The 27287-nt window shown below is 33.3% G+C and overlaps 1 protein-coding gene and 1 long non-coding RNA gene across 22 annotated transcripts; one reads left to right on the plus strand and one right to left on the minus strand.

Annotated features, from left to right (window-relative positions):
* Positions 1-14930: 14930 nt before the first annotated feature.
* Positions 14931-21260, minus strand: LOC112282744 (tobamovirus multiplication protein 1). 21 transcript variants are annotated; one of them, XR_016503110.1, is made up of 15 exons: positions 20919-21144; positions 20480-20595; positions 19100-19461; positions 18859-18909; positions 18653-18686; positions 18210-18296; positions 17914-17965; positions 17528-17708; positions 17295-17390; positions 16840-16900; positions 16615-16679; positions 16389-16482; positions 16183-16258; positions 15700-15922; positions 14931-15429 (listed from the first exon to the last, which is right to left on the minus strand). XR_016503110.1 is itself a non-coding variant. In XM_090250672.1 (15 exons), exons 3-14 carry the CDS (start codon positions 19241-19243, stop codon positions 15705-15707), a joined length of 1137 nt encoding a protein of 378 aa, XP_090106798.1. In that variant the 5' UTR covers positions 19244-19461; positions 20480-20595; positions 20919-21144; the 3' UTR covers positions 14931-15429; positions 15700-15704. The 21 variants fall into 21 exon arrangements, 19 of the variants coding, with proteins under 19 accessions (XP_090106798.1, XP_090106796.1, XP_073390384.1 ...); XR_002969960.3 differs by having other exon boundaries at positions 14931-15617; XM_090250672.1 differs by having other exon boundaries at positions 16389-16463; positions 17914-17962.
* Positions 21261-26451: 5191 nt separating this feature from the next.
* LOC112282842 (uncharacterized) lies at positions 26452-27287 on the plus strand. Its single transcript, XR_016503174.1, has 2 exons — positions 26452-26618; positions 27119-27287. It is a non-coding gene; the product is annotated as an uncharacterized LOC112282842 (long non-coding RNA).

Consider the following 27287-nt stretch of genomic DNA (forward strand, 5'->3'; position numbering starts at 1 on the left):
AGAACTTCATTTATCATTCGAAGTCGCCATCTGGAGTCCCAATCTTATTTGTGAAGAAGAAAGATAGCTCGCTGCGGATGTGCGTGGATTATCAAGGTCTCAACAAAGTGACAAACAAGAATCGTTATCCATTATCCTTGATATCACGCCTTCTAGAATAACTTGGGCGTGCAAGGATCTTTACAAAGATTGATCTAAGAGGAGTTTACAACCTTGTACAAATCAAGGAAGGAGACGAATGGAAGACAGCTTTTCATACAAGATATGGCCATTTTGAATATAATGTCATGCTTTTTGGTCTTACTAATGCTCTAATGGTCTTTCAATATATAATGAATGACATCTTTTGGGAGCACCTTGACGATTTTGTTGTTATCTATCTAGATGATATTTTGATATTTTCCAAGAACATAGAAGAGGATGAGAAACATGTTCGTCTAGTCCTTGAAAAATTCTGTGAGCAAGGACTTTACACTAAGTTGGAGAAGTGTTTGTTTAACCAAACTGAGATAGAGTTTTGGGATTCAATGCAACTACTGAAGGCTTGAAGATGGACCCTAAGAAGGTGGAAGCAATTGTATAATGGGAAGTTCCAAAAATGATTAGAGATGTACAATACTTTCTTGGCTTTCCTAACTTCTATTGGATCTTCATCAAGAATTATTCTCAAGTTGCTGCTTTGTTCACTCGATTGATATATAAAGACAAGTTTGAATGGAGACCTCTAGTAGAAAAAGTATTTCAAAATCTCAAGATGACATTTACTATGGCTCTAATCTTGGTACATCCGAACTTTACAAAGGCCTTTTATTTGGAGACCGATGTTTTAGATTTTGCTATGAAAGCTGTAGTTTCACAGATAGGCACAGACAAGAAGCTTCATCCAGTTGTGTTCTACTCTTGAAAGTTCTCTGTTGCCGAGATCAACTATGAGATCCACGATAAAGAACTTCTTACGATAGTGGATTCTTTCTAAGAGTGGCGTCACTTTCTTGAGGGAGTTACGCATTCCATGACCATATACACGGATCACAAGAATTTGGAGTAATTCATGTTGGCTCGGGTTCTCAATCGTCGTCAAGCTTGATGGAATATTTTGCTATCCAGATTTGATTTTATTATTACTTATCGGCTTGGGAAGCAATAAGGACTATCCGATGCATTATCAAGGAGATTGTATCTAGCACCAAAGGCTAGAGAAGGTGCATTTGATCAACATTGTATGACAGTATTGAAGTTGAAATAATTCAAGCTTTGCTCTGCTATAGTGTCAATTGATGCTGATTTCCTGAATCAGATACGTACTACGACTATTAGAGATTTTATAGCCCTCGATATCATGCAACATGTCAATAATGGTAAGTTCAAGGTAGAAGAAGATCTTTTATACTTTGAGGAGTAGTTGTATATTCCAAAGGGACCAGCACGACTTCGAGTTCTCCAGTCTTGACACGACTTTCCAATTGCGGGACATTTTGGATTCAATAAGACCTTAGAACTTATTTCTCAAGATTTTTGGTGGCCCCAAATGTAGAAGGATGTCAAAGATTTTGTCCTCTCCTGTGACATATGTTCAAGATCCAAGAATCCTCCACATCGTCCTTATAGTCTTCTTTAGCCATTGCCTATTCTACATCGACCATGGTCTTCAGTTTCCATGGACTTCATTACGGACCTGTTGCCATCAAATTCATTTGACAACATCTTTGTTGTGATAGATCGGCTTATAAAGATAGCACACTTTGTCCCTTGCAAGAAAACATCGTCAAGCAAAGATACAACAAGGCTTTTCTTTGATAGTGTATAGATATCATGGTTTATCACATGATACTATGTCGGATCAAAGATCCCAATTCGTATCAAAGTTCTAGAAATCTCTCTTTGAGATATTGAATGTGCATATCAAGCTTTCTTCAGCTTTCCATCCTCAAACTGACGGCCAAATGGAATGAGTAAATCAAACTTTGGAGTAGTATTTATGATGCAGCATCAACTATCAGCAAGATGATTGGACTACATATCTATCATTAGCCAAGTTTGCATATAACAACATCCTTCATGAATCGACTCAAAAAATACTATTCTTTTCCAACTATGAGTAACATCCGAAGCTTGATTTATTGAGTTCGTCAACCAATAATAATGCGATAGCTGAAGGATTTATAAAACAACTGTCGGAGCTTCAAACTACGTTGAAGCTTCAATTACAAACCACCCAAGAAGCTTACAAGGCGTCCGTAGACAAATTTTAGAATCAAGCACCTACTTTCAAAATTGGAAATAAAATATGGTTGCTTCGATGGAATATCAAAACGAAGTAGCCATGTGATAAATTAGACTACCTGGGATTGGAATCATTTGTCATCTAGAAGCAAATCAATCCAGTGGCGTACTGTCTGGGATTACCGGCTACTATAAAAGTACACCCAATCTTTCATGTTTCTTTATTGGAGCCTTATTGAGAGTCGTCTTTTCTTACAAGAGTACAATATCTGCCACCTAGTATTGAAATTGAAAACCACAAGGAATACAAGGTAAAAAAGGTACTAGATTTATAACGTAAGTGGAAAAAATTGGAATACCTAGTACATTAGAGCAGCTATAATATCAATGAATGCACATGGGAACCAGCGGAAAATCTTATCAATGCATTGCAAAAGGTACATGAGTTTCATCAATGCTATCCTCGTAAACCTAAGCCCTTTCGATGAAAGTTTTTCAATGAAATTCCTTCTTCTTGAAGTGTATCATTCCTCGGCCTTACAAAGAATGGAGAGAAGGAACCTCTAAAAGACATAATTAGAGACTATAAATCTGTAATCTGAGACCATTCTTTCATGTTTAGTGCTTGTTTTTTCACTTTGATATGGATAGCCAAGAGATAGATACCATACTAGTCATGTCCTCTCAACCGAGTATCTCATGAAGACAACTCCGAGATGAAGAACCGCCTGTACTACGAAGACGACGGAGGATACCTAGTAACAGGTCACTATGAATTGTGTTTGAGGTAGAACCTACCTATGGTGATCCTTCCAAAGCAGTATTTACAGGGCATTTTTACAATGAAGATACAAAAGTTCATGCCTAGTGAAAAATCGAAGGTATAGGATACTATTGTTGATTACAAGGACCAATGAACTACTTGCCATGTGAACAAAAATTGGAGTATATTACAGACACTATGCGACAAATTTTCAACTACTTACATTGGTACTGACTTACAATAGGAATGCTTCTTGGAGACCTTGAAGCTAAACAAGGGAGGAGGGAGGGTGATGTCAAGGACATACATTAAGAAGTTGTAGAAGATTCTAGAAGGTACTAGAGAAGCTTTGTAGTTTGTAGAAGCTACTTGAGAAGTTTTCAAGCTCATGGAAGCTGCTTGAGAAGTCTCTTAGCTTGTGGAAGCTGCTTGAGAAGCTTTCTAATTTGTAGAAGCTACTTGAAAAGCTTCTTAGCTTGTAGTATATATAGGAGCCGAGACTAAGGAGATCCTCAGTCTCAACAACATGCCTCTTAGAGCTCTAGTTCATCTCTCTACTGTTGTTCTTGTACTCATCTGACTAATCTAGTTCTTGTTGACTCTTCTTGAGCTTCTTGTTTAGATTTCCAGTCAGTATTCTAAATTCATGACAAAAGGTCTTAAAATAATCTGTTCATGTGACCTATAAAAAAAGTTGAAGCATTAATGAGGCCAAAAGATAAATCAAATCACTCAAAATATCCATAGTGCATATAAAATGCTATATTTTTATATTTTTTTAACAATAGGAATTTACTAATAACCACTTCAAAGGTCCAATTTGCTAAAGATGGTTACACCTCAAAGTTGGTGAAAAAGATCATCTACATATGAAAGTAGATATGCATTCTTCACAGTCTGCTTATTGAAGCTTCAATAATCAATACAAAGTCAAAGTCTACTATCTTTTTTAGATACAATGAATGTAGCTGCTTCTCATATTGATGTATTTTCTCAAATGAGGCCATTTTCTAAGAGTTCGTCTAATGACTTTTGCAGCTTTTGAAGTTAATTTGGTATTATGTGATAAATTAGATAACTTATATGTTTGGCTCCAAGTACTAGTTCTATTTGGAAGGTGCACCTCGATCAAGTGGTATGCTACTAGGTAAGTTGGCTGGAAAGACATCTTGATATTCATGTATGAGTTGCTCTACCTCTTCTATTCTTTTAACTATTTTTCTCACTATTGAGGCAAGATTCAAAATCACTACATATATTGGTTACTTATGCTTCTTCATAAAGGTCATTCTTATAAGTTAGCTCTTAGCTACAAATCATTTTTCTATTTTACTCAATATAAAGGTACAAAGAGCCATTTTGCATCTTCCATCTTTGAAAGAGATTGTCCTTATTAGTTAATTGACTTATTTATTTTCTACCTCTAGCCATAGTATATAAAAGATAACATTATATCTAAGCTTTGTTACTTTGAATTTCTTCCTCAAGGTATAAGTATCACTCAGTCTCAAGTTTTCTTCTTCACTTCTTTCATTCAATATGCTCTCTCAATTATATACTAAAAATATACTCTATCCTTTGATTACTTTTGTTTTAATCCTAAGTCAATTGGTAACTATCATCAAGATGTATTTTTTATAGAGTAGCAATCCACAAGCTTTTAACATGGTTGTTTTTTTAGTCGACTTGTTAAACACATCAGTTGACTCTTCTGATAGTTGTCAAAAGCCATGCCGTTTATTTCTAAGAAATAGCAACTATCTCTCCTACTCGTCCTTGATGCCTTTACTAGGAAGCTTTATTTTCTTGCTCCACTTTTTTATCAACTTGATAGTCCTTAAGATTGAAAATTTGTCATGATCAGTTCATGCTTGAACTTTGATATTTTGGTCACTATCTAATTTGATGGTTTAGTTTCTAATAATAAAAGTATTATCTCTTTTATATCAATATTTTTCATCTTTATAGTCTCAATGGTCCTTGCAAAGCATCAATCTCTATCGATATTGGTTGTTGTACCATGGTATTGGCTAATGGCATAAAATCATATGCTATAGGTTGTACTCCATAATTTTTAAAATTTATAGCATTGATCTTCTTTACAATCCTAACTACCTCTTTAAATGTTTGTGGATTGCTTTATTCCACCTCTCACTAGATAACAGGTTTCAACCTTCATACAAATCAATCCATCATCTGTGCTTTTAAAACGTTACTAATTTGGAGACATAGGAACTTGAATTAAGAGACATAATCTTGTATTGACCTAGATTGTATAAGGTTAGCCAACTAATTACGTACTAACTTCCCTACATTGATGGGCTGAAATTGACTTTTAAACTTAGTGTCAAACTCCTCCTAGTCACAAAATCCACTTTGAGCTCCATAGCTTTGAGTTCGATGTTGCCACCAAATAGATGCTACACCTCTCAAATAATTAGAGGCATATATAATTTCTTTGCTAGTATTTGCCTCAAATAATTAGAAGTATTGTTGCATGTTGAAGAGCCATTGGCATACATCTTCTTACGTTGAGGTCCTTAAGTATGTATCAGATTTGCTCAATTTCAGTCTAGCAAATGTCAACTTCTTTGTCTTAAAAGCTTCTATTTATCCTTGCAAAGTATCTACCTGGCTTAAGATGTATTCTATTTGAGTGTCCATTTGAGATTGTTCTATCATATCTTCTATGCTGCAATTTCTTTATTCAACTTTATTAATATAATGCCTTTTCTTCTTCTAATTAACTTCTTAAAGTAGCTCTTTGTAGCTCGATAATAATATATGATGTGATCATAATAATTGACTTCGAATTAAATGATGGTTATTAATATACTACCAAAGAACAGACTAACACTTATTTTAATATAAATAAAATAGGACTGAGTTCTCTAAGGTCTAAGACCTTATCAAATTCATAACAATAAAGATTTCAACACAATATAAGATCAAGCATACTAGAACAAAATTGAAAATAAAAGAGAAGATTAAGTAAAAAAATATAGAACCAAACAAAATCAAATAAAACAAAACTAAAAAATTAAAAAAAATTAAAAAAAATTAAAAAAAACCAAACTTTATTGAAAGAAAGAGTCTCAAGCTATACCTGACCAAATGCCCAAAGGGCTTAACCAATTATATTTATACTTTATTCTATTATTCTTAGAAATTTCTAAAATATCTCTAATGGTAGGTCTTATCAAAATAATTGTCCTTTTAGAGGACTCTAACGGAGGGCCCTACAATAATAACCTCTTTAAGTCTTTATAGATGGTTCTATGTTAGATCCTATATGAATCACCATCCTAAACTCAATTCTAAAAACTTCTCAAAAACAACTCCAACTACATATTTCTATGTGCAAATAATACAAATATTCTATCTATATCATGTTATAGAAGACTACTACCAAAGTTTTGTTGAAGGACCACTCAAATAGCAAAGTTGAAAGCATCAATGTCAAATATATAAAAGAAGGTTGATATCATACAATTACAATATTAGAACAATAATGAATGCTTCCTTCAACCTATCAAAGACACTTTACTATTCCAATTTTTATTCAAATTAGATACCATTTTCCAATAGGCTTGTCAATGAAGTAGCAGTGTAAACAAATTACCAAATAAAACGGTGATAATATTCAACAAGACCTAAAAATGAGTAAACTTCAAAAGCATCCTTGAATGTTGGCCAATCTTTTAGTACTTCCACCTTATTTTGCTCCATATGCATGCCCTTGGATGACACTACATGCCCTCAAAATGTGACCTCTGACTTCCAAAGTTCACATTTTGATTGCTTGCAATAGAAGCGACTATCTTATGATCAATGCAATACTACCTATGGATATTTTTTATATTTTTTAGAGATTTTAGTATAGACTAAGATATCATCAATGAAAACAACTATATACTTATTCAAAAGGTCTCAAAATAGTTTATTCATGTAATCCATAAAAGAGGTTGAAGCATTGGTGAGGTTATAAGGTAAAATAAGCTATTCAAAATGTCCATAATACATATGGAATGCCATCTTTTCTTTATCCTCTTTTTCTATATTTATCTACCAATAGCCACTACAAAGGTCTAATTTACTAAATATAGTTGTATCTCAAATTAGATTAAAAAGATCATTCGCACATCAAAGTAGATATGCATTCTTTACAATTTGCTTATTAAGGCCTTGATAATTGATGTAAAGCTAAAGTTCACTATCTTTTTTGAATACAAAGAATATAAGTGCACTCCATAAAGATATGCTTTCTTAAATAATACCTTTTTTCAAGAGTTCTTCAAATGTCTTTTGTCCCTCTTCAAGTTTATTTGGTGCTAAGCAATAAATTGGCGATCTTATCAATAGAAATAATTCTCCTTAAAATGGGATACGTTGATTAGGTGGCATGCCACTAAATAAGTTAGTTGAAAAAACATCCTGATATTCACATATGAATTGCTTTAACCCTTCTGCTCCTTTTATTGTCTTTCTTACTATTAAGGCAAGATTTGTAACCACCTTATATACTAATTGCTTATGTTGTATTTGTTTTTTCATAAAGATCATCCCTACAAGTAAGCTTTTAGCCACAAATTATTTTGTTACTTTACTGGATGTGGAGGCATAAAGAATTACTTTGCATCCATCATCTTTGAAGGAGATTGTCCTTGTTAATCAATTAATTTGTTTATTTTTCACTTCTAGCCATAGCATATCAAAAATAATGTTATATCTAAGCTTTGATATCTTAAACTTTTCTTTTAAGGCATAGATATCATTTAACATCAAGATTTTTTCTTTACATGTTTCATTTGATATGTTCTCTTGGTCATCAACTAGATATATACTTCTTTCTTTGATCACCTTAGTTTTGATCTTAAATTGGTTGGCAATCTCAATCAAGTTATAATTTTTTGTAGAGCCTTAATCTATAAGTACTCAATATGGTTGTCCTCTTAGTCGACCTACTAGATACAACAGTCAACCTTTTTGATAATTATCCAAGGTCATGTTCTTTATCTCTAAAAGATAATAGTTATTTTTAATATTGGCCCTCAAAACTTTTACTATAAAGACCAATTTCCTTGCTATACTTGTTTATCTTAATGAGCCTCGAGATTGTGAATCCATCTTAATTTTGTGGTGCTTAAATTTTGATGCTTCAAACAATTTCTAATCTGATGGCCTAATTCTCGACAATAGTAACACAATTCCTTCTGTGCCAATATTTTTTGTCTTTGTAGTGTCAACAGTCCTTATAAGGCATCAATCTCCATTAATGTTAGTTGCCATGCCATAATATTAAATAGTAGCATAAGATTTTGTCCTATAAGTTATGCTCTATGATTTTTGAAATCTATAGCATCGATCCTTTTTACAATTCTAACTACCTCTTTAAATATTTACAAATTCTTTAATTCCATCTCTTGTTGAATCATAGATTCAACCTTCATACAAACTAATTTATCAACTTTTCTTCTAAAAGATTGAAAATTTAAAGACATAGGGGCTAGAATCAAGAAACATAATCTTGCATTGACATGGATTGTATAAAGTTAGTCAATTGATCACATGCTAATTTTTTTACATTAATGGGCCAAAATTGATTCCTAAGTTTGGTCTTAAACTCCTTCCAATTACAAAATCCATCTCGAGCTCCATAGTTTTGACCTTGATGTTGCTACCAAATAGTTGCCACAACTTTCAAATAACTAATTGTATACATAATTTCTTGAATGATGCTTATTCTAGGTAGTTGAAGATATTGTCACATATTGAAGAGTAATTGGCATATATCTTCCTACCTTAAAGTTTGAAAATATATTTTGGACTTGCTTAATTTTAGACTAATAGATGTCAATTCTCTTGTCCTAAAAGCTTCCATTTGTCTTTGTAAAGTAATTATTTCATCTAGGAAGTGTTGCACCTAAGCTTTCATTTGAAATGGCTCTATCACATCTCCTATGATGCAATTTTTTTGCCAAATTTTGCTATTGTAACATCTTCTACTCTTTTAATTGACTTTTTAAAACTAATCCATAGTAGCTTCAAAACAATAACCAATGTAACTACAATAACTGACCTCTAACTAATTAATAGCTATTAATATACTACCAAAAAATAGACTAATATTTTCTCTAATACTAATAGAATAGAATTGAATTTTCTTAAAGATCTAAAATCCTTTCAATATATAGCAAGATAATTTCATTACAAATTAGGACAAAATGGATCAGAACAAAATTAAACAAAATTAAATAAAATAGAACATGAAAGATAAAACAAAGCAAAAAAATAATACTAAAGAAAATAAAAAATACAAACCAAACTAAATTGAGAAAAAGAAACCAAAGCCATACTTGATCAAATGCTTCAAATAGCCTCAATCAGTCCTATTTATATTTAGTCCAACCATCGTGGAACTTTTTAGAATATTCTTAATGGTGGATCTAGCCTAAATAATTTCCCTTAGTTCTTCTAGGATTTTCTATGGTGGATCCCACATGGACCACCAATATGGCTTCAATTCTAAAAACTTCTAAAAACTTCTCAAAAAAATAGCCTAAACTACCTATCTATATGAGTCAATAGTATGTTTATCTTATCCATGCTCCATTACACAAAAGAAAATTTAGGTATATGTAAATAGAAATAAATTTGATAATACCTTATGAAGAAGCTTTTTAAAAACTTTGTAAATGGAGATTTGATTTTAAAAGCATTTATAGATGATTGGCACATTAAAATCTTAATAAAATTTATTTTTCTTGAATAATCATCAATAAAAGTATCAAAATACTTAGTTCCTTTTAAAGATGTAATCTTTATGTATTTGTAAATATTTAAAACTATTATTTCTAATACTTTAGAAGTATGTATTATTATACAACTTAAAAATAAAATCATTTGTTGTTTAACTTAAATGTATTATTTATAAGAAATATCTATTATATTTGGACTAAAATCTATACTACTTAACAAGGTTTTAAGATTATTATGTACTATATATTTAGATGTTCTTGGCAAGAATGCAAAATATCAAACTTATTTTTAATTTATGAAAATTAAACAAATGCTATTACTTCCACTCTTTTACTTCCTTGAAATTGAGGATGTAAAAATTACATTTTATTGAAATTATAGCCATTAAATCTCTATTTAATATATTTATAAATCATCCATCAATATTAAATTAGACTATAAAAATATTTATTTTAAGTTTATTAGTTATAGAAGATTTTAAGTCATTTTGGATATATAAAAGATATCTTTGAATCTTATAATTTTTTCATCTTTTACAATCATACCTACAATAATTCAATTTATTCCAATGGCATTGCCATTCTCTTCTATGAATATATTTGTGACTTGAATATATTCATAAATATCAAATGAATACTTAAATGGTGTCATATGCTTGATATAATCCAAATCTATAATCCACTTTGACACAATAGCCATAAAATTTCTTTCACTTTTTATGAAAATATATTTATTACTTGTATTTGCATGAATCAAATTATAAGCATTTTTTATTCATTTTTTAAAAATTTGAAGCAATTTCAAGTTTTGACATGATATGGCATTAGGTGCCAAATCTGGTCAAATAAATGTAGTTTAATTTGATTAGTGATTTTTCATCAATTGAAAGTTTTTCCACTAATTAATTTTATTCATATCAATTAGAATTTGAATACTGAAAAAAAAAAAAAAAAAAAAAAAAAAAAATCTTTTGACTTGACATTCTTATCAAGTCAAGTCTTATAAGTGATTTTAAGTATAAAAGAACTTGTTATAAGGATTTTCTTGGCTATGGTATTTTAGCCATATTAGTAAAGCTTTAGGATTTTTCTTATTTTTATACTTACATTCTTTGATTCTTCTTTTTGTTGTATAAAAGGTAGCTTAACTTAATTTGATGTAAATTTCTAATCTTTCACTTGACAAGAATCTTTCCTTCTCTTTAATTTGTGATATAACAAGTTAGAATGAAAAAAAATATGAAATAAAATAAAATAAAATAAAATAATTATAATTTTAGATTATTTTTGTTGTTAGATTTAAGACATTGTTGTATTGGACAATGGAGCCCAATCGAACTATGTATTATTCTAATGTTGCAATGCTAGTCACTATTCTAATATAATATTGCAATAGAGTACAGTGATAATACTAGAATGTAGTCATAGGATCTTAGTACATTATCGGATATTATTACTAAATAAGTGAAAATAGACATGGCAATGTGGAGAGTAGGAGTTGGTTTGTGCAGGTTGCGGTGAACACATTTATGGCATTAGGCAATTGCAAGTTGCAATACTAGGTGTCGTATAAGATGGCTTCCATAAAGGAACAATAAGGTGCCAAGGTAGAGCTTGCAATGCATAAGGGACATAATACATCATCATGGTCTGCATTCTAAGAACTCCCATGATAGGAATATTATGACATTGTTACTTTATTTTTTTTGCATTTAATTTTTTGATACAAAAAAATCTCAATCAAGGTCACAATGTAGGATTTTGAATTGTGGAAGTTGTATAATGTAGGAGGATATTGGTACAAAGGTGCTTGGTGTGGAGAAGCTTGGAATAAAGTATTTGCATTTGTGATAGAGGTGTGTATTGAGAATTGATATCTTATAGCAACTAATGGTGAGCAATAACAAAATACAGTAGCAAGAAAGCCTCTTTTTGCAGCTCAAGATACCAATCTATGGTAATAGATTCCATGCCTATAGAAAGCGAGCATCGTAACAAAGTTACACATAGTTACAATGGCTGCACAATAAAAAGTCTCATCATGGTGATAAGATTCACATTCATAGATTCAATGTGCAGTTATAGACCATTAAAAAATAATAAATAAATTATAAATAATAAATTATTCAAAATTCTTAAGAATTAAGTTTAAAAACTCACTCCAAATACATATAGGATTTAGATTTAATTATTTTTTAGTCAATTTTATCTAAAAGAGGCCTAAAGAGTCCATTGACATATTCAATTTTTGAAGTGGAGGATATTTGGAGCTTTGAAGTGGCATTTATTAAATGCCAATTTCTTTCTAATTGAATTTTTGATTTTCTCTCTCTTCTCTATATTTCATTTTATTGCAATTTTTTTTTATTGTTACATGTTCTACAATTTGTGACCATCAATTGCAATGAGGTATTGATAGCTTTAGTTCACTTTTGATTTCTATTTATGTATTGTTGTAGAGAAGGATCCATTGTGGATTTTTAGATTTTATTTTTGACACCTTCTCCTAATTGTGGATATAGTTCTTAGATGTTTTTTATGGTTATCCCATTTTGTGTTTGTACTAGTTTTTATTTGTACTAGTTTATATTAATAGCCACATTATAGGAATGCTATGAGGTTGATAACTAAGAAGAACTTTTTGTTTGTCAATACATTAGACTTATGATGATTTGGAGGTGATTGCTAGTGAATTACAAAGCTTGGTAGTTTTGTAAGCACAAGTTGTTTTTTTAGCCTTTAAATAGTTGCAAGTATCCAAATATTCTTTTTTTGTGGTACATATTAGGAATCGATATTATTAATCTCCTTTATCTGACTACTTACATAGTGACTACATTAAGGACTTTGGACTAAGGTTGGACACATGTTGGAGGTCCTATAGAATGTCACCACGTAGTTTCTAGTTATATAGTATATAAAGAGACAAGAATGAGTCCTTCTTCATTCTTATCAATTTCTTTTTTGCTTTTAGTCTAGTTTCAAAGGTCTCTAATTTTCTTATCTTTTGGCAATAGAAATTTGGATTTTTTTTTAAATACATATTTACGTAATTTATTTTTATTATCTCTCTTTAAAAACATCTCATTTTTTATTTACATTCTTTGAAGTCTTATCCTTTACATCTTACAAAGAATTTAGGTTTTCTGAAGATATTCAATAGCTTCATGTGTAAGAACATTTTTTTTGAAGATTTGCAATTATATTAATTTTACAAATGATTGAAATTTTGAATCGTCAAAATTGTTGAAAAGAGAAAAAATAAGAAACAACAAAAAATACATGATTTTCTAATATAATAATAAAAATTATTTTTGAACAAATATATATATATATATATATATATATATATTAAAATAATATACATAATTTAGAAAGATCAATAAATGTATTTGAATGATCAATATGTTATAATTTAATATTAAAAATAAAATATTAATTAAGAAATATCTTTAATTAAATTTTTTAATTTATTACAAATAATAATGATAATAATATAGTAATAATATTATTGACTAAGAATCATTAAATAAAAATATTAAAATATATATTTTTATATAAAAAAATATTAAAATAATCCACCCATTTACTAAATCAACCCATCCTATTATGGAGAACAATGGAAAACAAGAGAGATGAAGATGAGAGCTAGGAATGGAAAAAGGAGAATGAAGAAAGGGGAATGGAGGGTTGAAATGAAGAAGGCTAAAAACAAAGAGATCTTGGGCTGGAAATAGAAGGCGAGAGAATGTGGAGATGAGAGCCATGATTATAATAATGATTACAGTAGGATGGATTGATTTAACATATGGTTGGGTCATTCTAACATTTTCCTTTATATATAATATTTTTGAAATTATAAATATATATATATATATATATATATATTGTATCAAAGATAATTTTTAATTTCCTTTAACTATTTAAAATAGTCATATTACTTTTTGTAGTATTCTTAGTATAACTAAATTTGATATTTGAAGCTATTCAATTTTTTTATATTATTTTTATTTTTGCCAAAATTTTATTCCAATTATGGTTACTAATGTAAGATTTATGTGATTCAAAGTTTATAAGTTATAAACTAAATAATTTGGATTTTGAAAGCAATATTACAAAGTTCTAGTAAATTATGATTATTGTTTTAAAAGTTGTCTATTATATAAAATATTAATATGTAAGGAATTAGAGTTATACATCACCACCATAGAAATGTAGTAAAAAGATAGAAGCTAAATTTAATTGTAGATCAATAAATAAGGCCATAATTAGACAAAACCACAAATAAAAACAAACATTTTTTATAAAAGTTAAAATGTTTATTTGTAGTTTTAAACAAATATACTTTTTTAACATGCTATTGTTACTACAAGTAAATGTATTCTTACAGTAAAAGAAAAAGAAATAAATAAATAGGATTGATACTATCTTTTATATAAGATATTGTGGAATCTTTAAAAATATAAAACTCATTTACGAATTTCTTTAAAGAGCCCACATGACAGTATAACTTATTTTTAGATTATTATTTTATCTTTAGAGTTACCATAGATGCTTGATTTGAAGTAGGTACTTATTTTGTAAACCTGGTAGGTCTGAAAAAACTTCTGAAAATTCAAGTCTCTCTAATGTAATTATTCAAATTATTGCCTTTCTTTGACAATTTGTGAAGAAAATAAAATGGCTGAAACACTGAAACAAACACATACACAACAAAATATAAAATTTAAAATTTAATACACATAAATTTAAAACATGAAATCAAGCCCCTCTTACTGCTTTTGATTTACAAATAAGAATATTATCTTGAAACATCAAAAAATGTTTTTGAAACAAGAAAATAATAAATAAAGCTTAAACAGAACAAACAAAAGATTTGTATGTACACTAAAATGAAAAATGGCTTCTAAGCAGAATAATGTCTACAACAAATCAAAAGCAAAAGCAAAAATAAAAAGATAAAAACAAAAAAATAAAAATTATCCATGCTCAACTTCACAATTTTTTACTGATCTTTTGTAGCACCAAAAACAACACAGCTGCACAAGACTAATACACACAATTAGTAACACGTAAGGTAACTCAATTGGAGGCTCGCCATAGGTAACGATGCAATGACTACTATTAGTCCTCTAATCGCAAAACATACAAAAACATATTCAACTGAACATGCTGCAAGTACAATGTGTGGAAATGTTTTGTACCATGTAGAATATACAGCCAATTTCAGTGGTAGAAAGTTTCTAGTAATAACTACATCAGAGCCTCATTACAGTATTTGACTTATACAATTACACCACCAAAATTTGTGGGTAATAAAAAAAAATCATCCGTATGAAATCAAAGCTGGTGGAGGACCTGCTGTATGTTTCTACACATACCACTAGAATATCACAGTTCCTTCCAAAACTGATTTCTCCAGAAAGGAAAGTGAAAGCAGAGGCGCCTGGCGTTCAGCATGACTTCGGCAGGGATAGATTTCAAGAACATTCCTGGGTAGAAAATTTCTCCCCTCTTGAATCTCGGTTGATCCCCACTCTAGCTTAGGCAGCAATGTCAGTGATAGATTGAATACAATTTGACAATTGTAATGAAAACATCGACCTCTGTTTGTTCAGATCTGACGCTGGCACAGTGAATAGCTAGCAGTACGGGAATTCGCTAATCCCTCTGAATTGCTGCTGGCTTCAGGTTTGCCACAAGTGATTCAGGTGTAATTCAATTAGTCGGGTGTGTCATTGCAACCATGATCTGAAGTCGGATTACAATTCTTGCTTCCAATAATTAACTGAATCTAGGTTCGCGCATATGACTGAACCCGCAGTTCCAATGGTCTGCCTGCCAAGTAGAGACATGTGTCCAACTTTTTGGCACTGCATAAAATAAACAAAAGTTCATAACCATGTGATTTCCTTCAAGGACCGCACTTTACAGGATGCTATGACAGAAATGTACCTTATTCAAGTAGGAGAAACATCACTGTTGCAACAATTTGGGAGAAAAAATCGTTGGCTGGTTGCCGAGGATACAAATTGTGATAGATAGTTCGGATCCGGAACTAGTGCATCTTCGATCAACACTTCTCGGGTTGTCGCACGACCATTCATACTGTTGTCACATGATCTTGGAGGCAGGTCTCTCATCACCCACAGAACCACAAGGGAGGGCACGGTTTCCCCTGTCAACATCATGTGTGCACCACCAGTCAGACCCTAGAAGAGTGCATTAACCATGCAAATCTACAGAATTGTAAGCGGCTTAACCCTCATATGCTCTTATGGATTAATCCACCTTAATATCCGTGAAATTTTATCTTTGAAAATGCTCACAATCAACATATCTGACACAATCTGCCTGGAATCGCCGCAATGACGATCCTCAGAAACCGAGAAAACATCAATACCATGAAATGGCATAGCAATCTTAAAATAATCATACCTATGACGTAATAACAGAAAATCATAGATGCGCTGAATTGACTATTCCCACGCTTCACATGCCATATGTTCAGACCCTGCAGCATAACCAACACACATTATGTGCTGCACCAGAACGTGTGCACTAAATACCACAACACATCAACCTGAGATGGTAAAGCAAGGTATAATTTCAACTTCATATGAGGAGTATATTGCAGCACTTACAATGATATCACTCATAACTACCACTGAGGCCTTCAAGGAAAAGCACACGACCGAAGCAACTGCCAAACCCGCAACCTGAAAGCCCATGAAAATCCTGAGATAATTCCTACAAGCTCAGAAACTATTTCAGAATAACTCATACTAAAAAATGTACCTTCAATTCAGTTACATGTTCAATATCTCTTAAATGTTAGAAAATCCCACACAATTGAAGTAAAAGATGCACCTTACTGATGTCCGCTGAAGCTCTACCCGACCTCACTCTGCTCATTTTGGTATACAACAGTAACCCTGAATAGATGAGAAGTCATGTTACACAACGGTTACTACACGACTATATCATCAACAGACAAAGATTTCAAGGTTCAAAGTGCATACTAAGTTTAAGACTCAATCTTTCATAAAGAACCAAACCACACCCCTTCCATACTGAAGAGAGATGGAAGCTCACCATATCCTGCCAAACCACCCCCGGAGAGTAATACTACCAGTGTAAAGAAATTGACGTACACCTGCAGAAAAAAACCCATGCGGATGATCAATAACCTTCACTGGAGTTGGGGTTGATTTAAAATATAGTCTCAAGAAGGCATCTCAAGCAGTTCTCGTAGAGCCTACAACGCACGCTGTAAGTAAATAAGTGAGACTTCGCAGACTTGCGTGAAGCCAAAAAACAGTCCTCGACACACGGTCTCACAACAGACTTACCATGGTCAAAGCTGATATAAATGATGCAGCTAAGGCACACACTACCCCACAAGCCCACATTTCAATTCCCCACATAACCGACTTCTCAAATAACAAATCTCTCGCCTATGACATGCCATTGCTAATTTGATCAGCTCCGACTAACCAAAGAGAGACCCTGACCTAAGAACCAACACGATAATGAGAAAATGGACTCACTTGAGCAAGTTTCACTGAATCTAGTGGATTATCGTACATTCCAAACCATATCAATGCAGCAAAAGCTACCGCCAACAAGAAGATGATCGACACCACCTGCAGAAAAGTCAAGAACTCTGTTAAGAAATTGATGTCTACGATATATTACCTGAAATTCTTCAATCACTGGATACAATATCAATAGCAAGGAGAGAGCCTTTCTTCTACTTCTGTAATCAGATTCGGTAACTTACTATAAGTACACATCGTTGCCGTCCTCGAACATGCCACCGTCGACATGGTAAACACGCCCGAAATGAATTACATGCTCCTGACTCTAGGCTATCAGGAGATAGGGGTAATCGAGTGTAACCACAATCCATGTCTTCGTCATCATCTTCTTCGTTATCGTTAGCTTGGTTGCATAAATCCACCCTACACATGATACCAGTTCATTACGGCCAGAATACAGGAATACAATGTTCTGACAAATCCTGTTCAGTAATCACCTAAAACGGAGTTTTTCCCAGCATGTTACATGTTTCACAAGCACATCACACTGTGCTCCAGCAACTGTTATCCATTGTACGAACTAAATTAATAGCAAGGTTTCAAATTCATTACACAGGTAAGCACTTACCAAAAAGAGAGAAGTAACAAGAACGTGGCCAAGAACAATGTTTCAGGTACTGCTGCAAATGGATGGAACAATATATATTCTATAAGCGGTGGAATGCATTAATTACAAGCAATCAATGATTCAACTGCAACGAGTTCGAGAATTTAGGGACACATTATATTAGTACTTCCGTAATAATTGAGACGAGTCAAACCTTTCCATAATACTTGGGCCAAGCTGAAGGAATAAGTACACACAGGTAAAAACTTGAAAAAAACCCGCAATGGAAAGGCTAACCCAAAAGTAGAGTGACCTACCGATCAGGATGAACCCGCAAGCAGTTGAAAAGCATGTCCATCCTAGGCATGCCGCCACTGTAGTTAAGGTGAAATACAAGACGTAGCCTGTTTTCCAAGTGGATTTTGCACGAAAAACATATTAAATACACTAAGAAAAAAATCGTACAAAAAAAAAAAAAAAAAGAAGAATAAGAAGAATAAGAAGAAGAAGAAGAAAAGGTTCCAATTTAGATGTGGACATATAAATGTGCGCCTGTGTGGTGTGTTCTCAGCCAATTCACCAACAACTGTTAAACAAATCGCAAGGATCACATTTGATGAACGATGCAAATTTTACTCTACGTAATGAGTTTGACAGAGAACAACAAATGCTAACATGTTAATCGTTCTAACATATCCAGGTGCAGACATGAAGGCCTCAAAACTTATCAATTTACAGAGTAGATGATATTAATACGTACCAAGATTCGCAGCACCAATGAGACAGTGGAAAACCTGCATGCACAGACATTTCAGAGTTGAGGACTGAAGTATGATTAAGTCGTACACCACAAGGGGCAACACACATAATTGAGGGACAGCCCAGACATGGACAAACCCCAAATTACAACAATATTTAAAGATGCTACCACTATTTATGATTAAATGTGTGAATTCTGCGACTCACTTTCTGGCGCGTCCAAACTGCTCGCTTATTGTGCAAGTAATGCCTCAGCAGCTACACAAAACAATGAAACAAATTATCAGTTGTGCAGAACAAACTTTGAATTACATCAGCCACGTTTAAGAATCGAAGTGTAACACTCAATGAACAATTCATGCTCTGAGGAATACAATCTAACCTTATACAACCACATGTATACACACACACACACACCAAACCCAACAGTTGGTAATTGCAAGCTCACCTGAACTCCAGCCACAATTGCGACAAGAAGATCAAAAGTGGCAAGACTGCAATATACTGTAAACATAACCAAGCTCAAACAGGATTGAGACTGCCCCGGTATGCTAAAAATATCAATACTTTCAATACACACAGGCGTCCACATCTTGGTATCACCTTCGACGTTATATAGAGAAACTTTTGAATCTTCGCTAAAAACAAATGTATGCAACTAAGCCACCTGATGAGTATAAATGTTCGAACTCATCATTGAATCGTGTACTTCGCGCACATATTTGTCAACCCTCAAAACTTTGTTCCTCGCACAGCCTCTCTCCAATCAAATATACTTCCGAAACTATAAAAGGTATAAGCTCCACAACCCTGCACATACAAATAGTGAGGACCATATCACGAACTCTTCAGAGCATCCAGGTCGAAGATACTCATGAGAGGCAATCCTTAACATGGCTGGACCACCGCTTACAACTCTAGGTGACAAGACTATAGTTCATAAACTTAGCAGGCTAGTCCGTGAAAATATTAGATTCCTGCACTTTGGTGGATTGGAATTTACATGTAATTGATCAAAGTAGTAGCTTCCATTACAATTGACATCGCACATCAGCGAAAAGCCAGTGTGTGCTACGACTCCAAAAAATACAATATTGGTATTGCATATATGCTAAGTTTGAATTAAACATCAACAAAATCCATTGCTGGAGCAGCCAACTTCTAACAAAACAAGCTGTTTCCCCTTCATAACAATCCATTTAGATTCATGCTCATACACCACATGAATCTACTGCTCCAAACGAGAATAAGGTATAATTCAGATATCTACATCACACGTTTGCTAACATTAAGTAAAACTTGAGGGCGTAATTAGAGTGCGTGACATTCATACGCAGCTACCCTAAACATCGCCCCCAAAAGAACCACGCAAACGCGATCGATTCCGAGCAAAGGTGTCTGGAAATGACAAGCCAGAGTCAACAACTAGTGTAGTAAACTCGCGAAGCAGACTTTAATTTGGCGGCTCAAGTTCTGCTAAAGCGACCCGTGGATACCCGCGAACACTTGAAGCAACGGTGAGATAAGAACTAAACTGGAGTTAATTTCTCTATCAGAAACTATGTTCTCGACACTCCCGCCATCTCTACTTCAATTTACAGTTAAAAGTGCTAGAGTGAAGCTAAACGTACGGTTCAACTCAGCAACTAAAGCAAAGTATCTTAGCAGCGCAAAAATTCTCCTACAAGTTAGTCTTGCTCGTGAAGTGAAAATTTTCACAAAAGCTGTCGATAATTTCCGCTGATGTTGGAGAAATTCAACAATATGGTGAGGAAATATTAACTAGACGCTGTGCAGAAATGTGCTTGGCAGTATCAAAGGAATCTACCTCGCATTGTGCAGTGTTTAACTCGTGAAGCCGCAACAATATCATTCCTATTCCATCAAGGCTCCAACAGGAAGAAACTCATGAGTTGCACTTCCTCCTACACACTTTGAGATACTCTGAAAAACCTCCCAAAACGAAGCAGCAAGCTCAGCTTACTAAAACACGTTAAAGACAACTAAACTCGACGATGACTCAAAAATACGCAACACTGGGGGAACCATCACACACAGGCCCTCTCAACTCCACTATCGACCCTGAGTTTTCACCAATCGCGTGCCTCGCCACAAACCTCGCACAAAAAAGGCCGCAACGCACCTCAACTCAACTCAACGCAGGCTCGGAATCAAATCATAACACCGCACAACAACCTCAGAAAAAAAAAAAAAAAAAAAAAAAAAAAAAACGCAGCGCTGCACTAACGCACAGTCGCGGCACTCACGCATCATTCAGGACCTAGTCACCGCGCAGCTGCGACCAAATCTCTGTTTCATGTCACAACCGTCCCACACGGCCACTCCACTGCCACTACCACTCTCCCACTCCCGACAAGCTCGAGTTCCGCGCAGTCGATCAAACGATCTGGCCCCCTCGACCAAATCCTGTTCCACCACAACCACAAAAAAAAGCACAAAACTGGACGTATTAAGACGAGAACTTTGGGCGGGCAGGCAACCAAGAGCATCCGGAGCTGCAACGTGAATTGAGCTATAGAGGTCGGAGTCCGACGCTCCAGCCCCAGCGGACGGTCCAGACAGCAGCAGCGCCTCCGCGGGGCCTCCCACGCGGCGCTTGTACTCACATGAGAGACATTCCCGTATCAATAACTCCCTCCCTCAGGCGCCCTGTTCCGTTCCCGGACCCCCCGGATTAATGGAACTCCTCTTGGTCCAACTAGGCGCCGCTAATGTGCCAGCTCGGATGTGCGTAGGGGTGTCGCGGTACCAACTGTTGCGACTCCGTGTATTATGATTCTGCCGAGTGGATGGCCATTATGGGACCATCTCGTGTCATGAGAAATTTTGTTGGACCTTTTTTTTTTCTTTTTTTTTTCTTTTTTTTTATCATGGCCTATCTTACATATCTAATACTCACTTGCAATGATAAATAAGTGTAATTATATGGATTGGTCGATGTCTTTTTTATTTCTAAATAATGTTCTTGTTTTAATATTAATAATTTTAAAATCTCAACAACTGGTTGCCACCATTTGCTTATATATTAGTGCCTTGTTTTGGAATTTGTGGTTCGACCTGGAAAAATACCAGCAGTTCGAAACAATCAGGATACAAGAGAAAATGTAAATCTTACCACGGTATGTTTAGCTTGTATGTGTATTGAATATGATTTTGTAAATCACTGACAGAATGTAAATATACGAAAGTTAATGATACAAAAAAAAGTATCAAAATATGGTACAAATTAACGACATGCTTAGTTTATTATATTGCTAAACTGACATTGAAGAGTATACAACCGTGTAAACATTAGAAAAAAGGTAATATAGTGGGTGACAAGTTACAAATAGTAAAAAGAAATAACAAAAACCTAACATATTTTTGTGATAAAAAAGAATGCATGAAAATTTTGGACAAGAAAAAAAAAAGAAAAAATGAACTTATAAATTGTAAAAAATCAAAATTTATCATAAAGGTGCACTGGGTTATGATAATAATGAAACATACAAAGCCTTTAATATGTGGTCATAAAAAGAAATCTCCATTTTACATATTTTATTTTACCCAAAACATTCTAATTCCCACTTCAAAGTATCCAAAAACTGTCAGGCATCTGAATTAGTTTATCACATTTTGCCTTTGAAAATCAGATACTTTTCTTCTTCTTCTTCGTTTAGCAACCCATGACAACATAAGATCCTGATTTATCTCGAAACCCACCCATATCGCCTACATTCATCCATAGATGATATGCCCATCGCTTCCTGTCAGCAAGAGCCACGTGACCAAGTAAGGCAGATATCATCCATATCAAGATGAACGTATAACGAACGTCATCGATATGGTACTCTGAACACGGCGGCGAAATAGCCGCCGCAACCGCAGACGCAGACGCAAGGCGCAGTTGGAAAACGGTTGGCGGAGTTTCCCGGGAACGAGAAAACCCATGTGGTGATTAATGGATGAATGTGTTACCATTGTTTCGAAATCATCCATCACTCGTTGACTAGTTTGAACTTCCACTCTTCAACGGTATCGCTTCGCCCGTTGAATAGATTGTTGCTATAATTTGTTAACAACCGAGGAATGTTGAGTTTTTTTAATTGGGGACTAGAGTTTAAAGTAGGCCACGGTCGACTATACACGATTGAAATTCATATAAAATAGTAATTCTCGTAGGGAAGCAAAATAAGTGATTCAAAACTTTGGTATTCTTAGAAGGGTAGTTATCCGTCATTTGTTGCTGTTGAATACTGGGGTCGCCTTTAAATAGCTTCGCCATTTATTTCTTACATCTATTTAGTAAATTAAAAGTTATATTATATGTAATGTTTACATATGCATTCACACATGCACTGAGAAGTATATATACAATTTGAATGGGTGGAAACAATAATAATAATAATAATAAAAAAGAATAATCCAGCACCCATCAATCACTGGGATTTTACATGCAAGTTTTCATTCATTTCAAACATATTCTTATACCAATAAGCACAAATTAAGCCTTGTCACCAATAGTTACATCATTAATATGACAACAAGCATCTTATCTGTAAAGATAAATGAAAACATGTCTTTGATAGCTTGATAAGAATGTATGTAGAAATACAATTTATATATGTTTTTAATAAATGACAAGAAGGACCATCCTTGAGAGCCTCTTCAACTTGCAAAGAGTTTCCATTTCCTTGATCTTAGCAAATCGAGATCCTCCAAGATTACTTGTAACTACACACAATTTCTTTCTTTCTTTCAATATATATATATATATATATATATATATGGAATCAAATCCAAATTGCCAATTCAATATTGTGGTTTGAGTTTGTTCTTCTGACACCTGTAGAATGTGTCACTTTAGGTGAGGTGAACTCTAAATATTATTGTCTAGTAAGTGTTTTTGTTTACATGAATATTATCATTCAAATCCATGCCACCGAACCAATATTAATAAGTAAAATTAACCAAAGAATTGGTCTTCTATCATTTACTGTTGTTGTCGAATCATGTTCATTGTCAATGTCAGGATTGTGTGATTAAGTACACCTTTACAAACAAACAGAAAAAACAAAAAACACGACATGGAGTGTGTAACTTTCACTGTGCACTGCATTTACTCATTTAAATTCTATTTCAAAGACTTGAGAAATGAAAACATGAGATGGAAAGAACAGTTTGTTGTTGTCTGTAAATTGGTGGGCCATTTTAATGAGATCCAGCCACAGTGTCCATGTGCTTTTATTGTATACAGCAACTATGCTGAGGACAAGGATACTATGATACTTCATAGATTCATAGTATTGATTTAATATGTAATCAAACAAACAAATGAATAAATAAGTTACACTACATCTACAAGACTTAACAAAAGCAAGCTCTTTCTCATGTAAATTGTGTCATTTTACCTCACATGTATGTGGGAATTATATCATAAGCATGGTGCACAAACACATGAATATCTAAACTCAAACATTAACCAAAGTTTATTATGCAACAAATTGATTTAATCATGGAGTTTGTTGCACAACTCTAGTTTGTTGATCATCATGATAATTAATATTATTAGCATCATTGATATGGATTTCAAGTTTTTGATTACTACATTTGGTAACTAAAGGTTGCTCTTTTTAGGCATTGATGATAAGGTGGTCCTTTACACTTTTTCCTCCCTCCCTCCCTTTTATTAGAAAACACAAAGTGGACCCATAAAAAAAGGTATCATAATATACATGATATATAGTTGGTTCTGTCAAGGGCTATGAATGGTCGTTGAAAGGCTAAGAAAGAGGTGCTCTTTAAAATGCAGTTCTAGTCATGTGGAAAAAGCAATACTTCAAAAGAAGAATAAGAGCACATTAGTTGCCAAATATAAATATAACTATAAAATATAAATATAACTATAAAATGTAAATAAATACTAAATTCACGTAAAACATGAACCATTGGGAGGTGAGATTTTAAAGGGAACACAAGAGAAAAAGAGAATTAACAATAGGGGATAATTCATCATATTAGGTTTACTACTTTTATCTATCTATGTAATTTTTCGTACAAATATATTGCGAATGATAAGTAATTGAGGAACATTTTGATAATTATTTTTAACTTGGACATCAAGGTTCATATGATTGATTTTCATGTGCATGGGACCCAATGTCTAATTTTGTAGGTTTTATGTTTGGATTTACAATTAAAATAACTGATAAAGCCATCATGGTTGAGTGTTTGTTGATACTCCATCTCTCAGAGTATGACAAGAATTTGCACCCACTAATGTAGTAATTATTAATTTGACGCAAATATCACTGTGATTTAAATAAACACACATCCGTTAATCAATTGAAAATATCAATATGATAGCTGAAGCTGGAACAATTAAGTAAAATTTATATATGATGCAACAATACAATATGAAGCCCTCTGAAAAAACAGTTTGGTTGACAGTTGTTTTAATTTAATCACATGTTATCAGTATATGGATTTCATATTCAGAAGTTGAACTAGCTTCTTTTAATAGTGTGTATATATACATCTATACTCAATCTAAAAATACAAAGCATTTTAAAGTTTCGTCCATTTTATTTTTATTCTAAAAATAAAACTAACTGATCACTGTTAATAGATTTTTGTCTGTTTTGTGATAAAAAAATATGCATGAATCAGTAAGCATTGATGTGTTCTAATTCATAACTAGGAACCTGAATTTAATAAAAACACATTTGCATTTCAAAATATAAATCATTATTTTCAACAATTAAATGATTGCTCGTGTTTGTTACAGAATGATTCCTTCATAGAAGAAGGTTTAAAAACTACAAATTGTAGTCATAAAACAAATAATACTAAACTAGTCGGTATGTTTATAGGGGTGCTTATAAGATAAGATGAATTCAAGGACATGGTCGTCACTTTTTAAGACTAATCTGCTCTTTTAAAAATTATTTGGAAATAAGTAACAATTACCAATATTATTTAAATATTCCAACTTGATAAAAATGACATATAATTTGTAAATAGTGGGAATAATTCATTTGGTGACAATTCAATCAATTTATAATCTTGAAATCAATTGTTTTGATGACTGAAAGTATAAAAAAGAAAAAGAAAAAAGTTTAATGTTTAATTTAAGTAAAAGGACCTCTGCAACATATCTATGTGCATCTACAATAAGAGTGTAATTATTGAAAAACCATATCTAGACTGAGTATATTTGAATATAAATTATGAAAGTACAAAGTATAAAATAAAAATAAGAATTCTATTTGATCATTTAACAAATAAAATGGAATTTCCATTTTCTATGAAATAACAGGTCCAACAGAGCAAGACATTTGTTACATTGATTATTTGAATGGTTAATTATTTCAATATTTTTTCAATAAATATCAGTGGTTAGCCCTAGAAACTTTTTTCTCTCATCCTATCCATTTGTAGCCTATAATTTTTTATGATAAAAATGTAGATTGAGATTTAATATTTAATATTTCATAATTTGTGAAGAATTACTCTTTCAAATCACAGAGAAAAAGAAAAAAGAATTCCCCTTTATATCCTAATGCAACGAACGAATATAAGCATGCATTAGAAAAAAAGAAAAAAAAAAAGGAACTATAAGAGTCACTCTTGTTCAATCCTAAAAAATAAACTATATTTAATCATGTAATTAAATTTATTTCCTTTTCTGACGGAAGTGAAGTATCGACTGCGTTCGCGTTCAAAACCTTCGTCTCGATTTCGTCAACGGAAATGAATGAAACCAACGATTCGGCAACGGAGCAGAGTCGAAGGACCCATGCGGACAAGACGACGAATGCGATGAATTCCGCATCAGAGTCCAAGCTGCACTGCTATGTTTTTTCCAGTCGTGAAGCTGATTTCGAGCTCCAACTTCGATCAGGTTCTGCAGGCGATGGTGTGCCACTCTCGCTCTCACCGAATTTGCTTTTGGGGACCACGGGCAGGTACTCTCCGCAAGTGGGTTCCTAACAAAGAGTTAGAATTTGGGAACAAAGCGCTCTGATTCTGGCTCCCAGTTTTTTCACACCTTCGATCATGCTCCAGCCCCTGCGTACTTTTGTCCTGCCTTTGCTTAGGCCCTTTGATGCTCCCCAACAGCGGGAAAGTGCTTTTAGATGAAGCCATGTATTACATTATGTTTTTTCACTTTTTTCACTTTTTTGGATATTTTATCCATGTCGTGGATACGCTGTCAACCTTGCGAAGACGACTTAGGAGACGATGAAAGGAATGTTTGATTGATAGCAACATTGATGCTCGTGGACATGATCTGCAATTTGTTGGTTTTTGGGTGAGACTCTGTAATCGAAGTGGGAGATTGTTGGTAGAGGATTCATACACGTTTTGGATGTGGAGGTTGGAGGCTGGAGGGATTCATGGGATTTTTGTTGGTGCTGTGAATTGGATGCTGGGAAATTTAGGATTGAGTTTGATTCGCATGCAGTTGCAGGAAGAGTTGGAAAGCAGGGGAGGAACCCTTCTTAGGGTTGAGCTTGGGTAGTTGTGTGCTGCATCTTGAGGGCAAGGTGAAGAGGATATCGAGGGTTCATGCCTTAGTGTCGAATTGGAACAGGAAGTGTACAGGGATGATTTAAGGGTCCCGGATTTTGATA

The sequence above is a fragment of the Physcomitrium patens genome, chromosome 5 (assembly GCF_059467195.1).
Source record: "Physcomitrium patens ecotype Gransden chromosome 5, ASM5946719v1, whole genome shotgun sequence".
Classification (NCBI taxonomy): Eukaryota; Viridiplantae; Streptophyta; class Bryopsida; order Funariales; family Funariaceae; genus Physcomitrium; species Physcomitrium patens.

Bases quoted from the DNA above. Each gene is read 5' to 3' on its own strand.
- LOC112282744 (XM_090250667.1), bottom strand. From the start codon at position 19,243: ATGTGGACGCCTGTGTGTATTGAAAGTATTGATATTTTTAGCATACCG. The intron at 18,910-19,099 runs GTGAGCTTGCAA...TGTTTTGTGTAG, and splicing joins CAATTGTGGCTGGAGTTCAG to CTGCTGAGGCATTACTTGCA. The intron at 15,923-16,182 runs GTATGATTATTT...TGATGTTGACAG, and splicing joins TTTCTGTTATTACGTCATAG to GGGAAACCGTGCCCTCCCTT.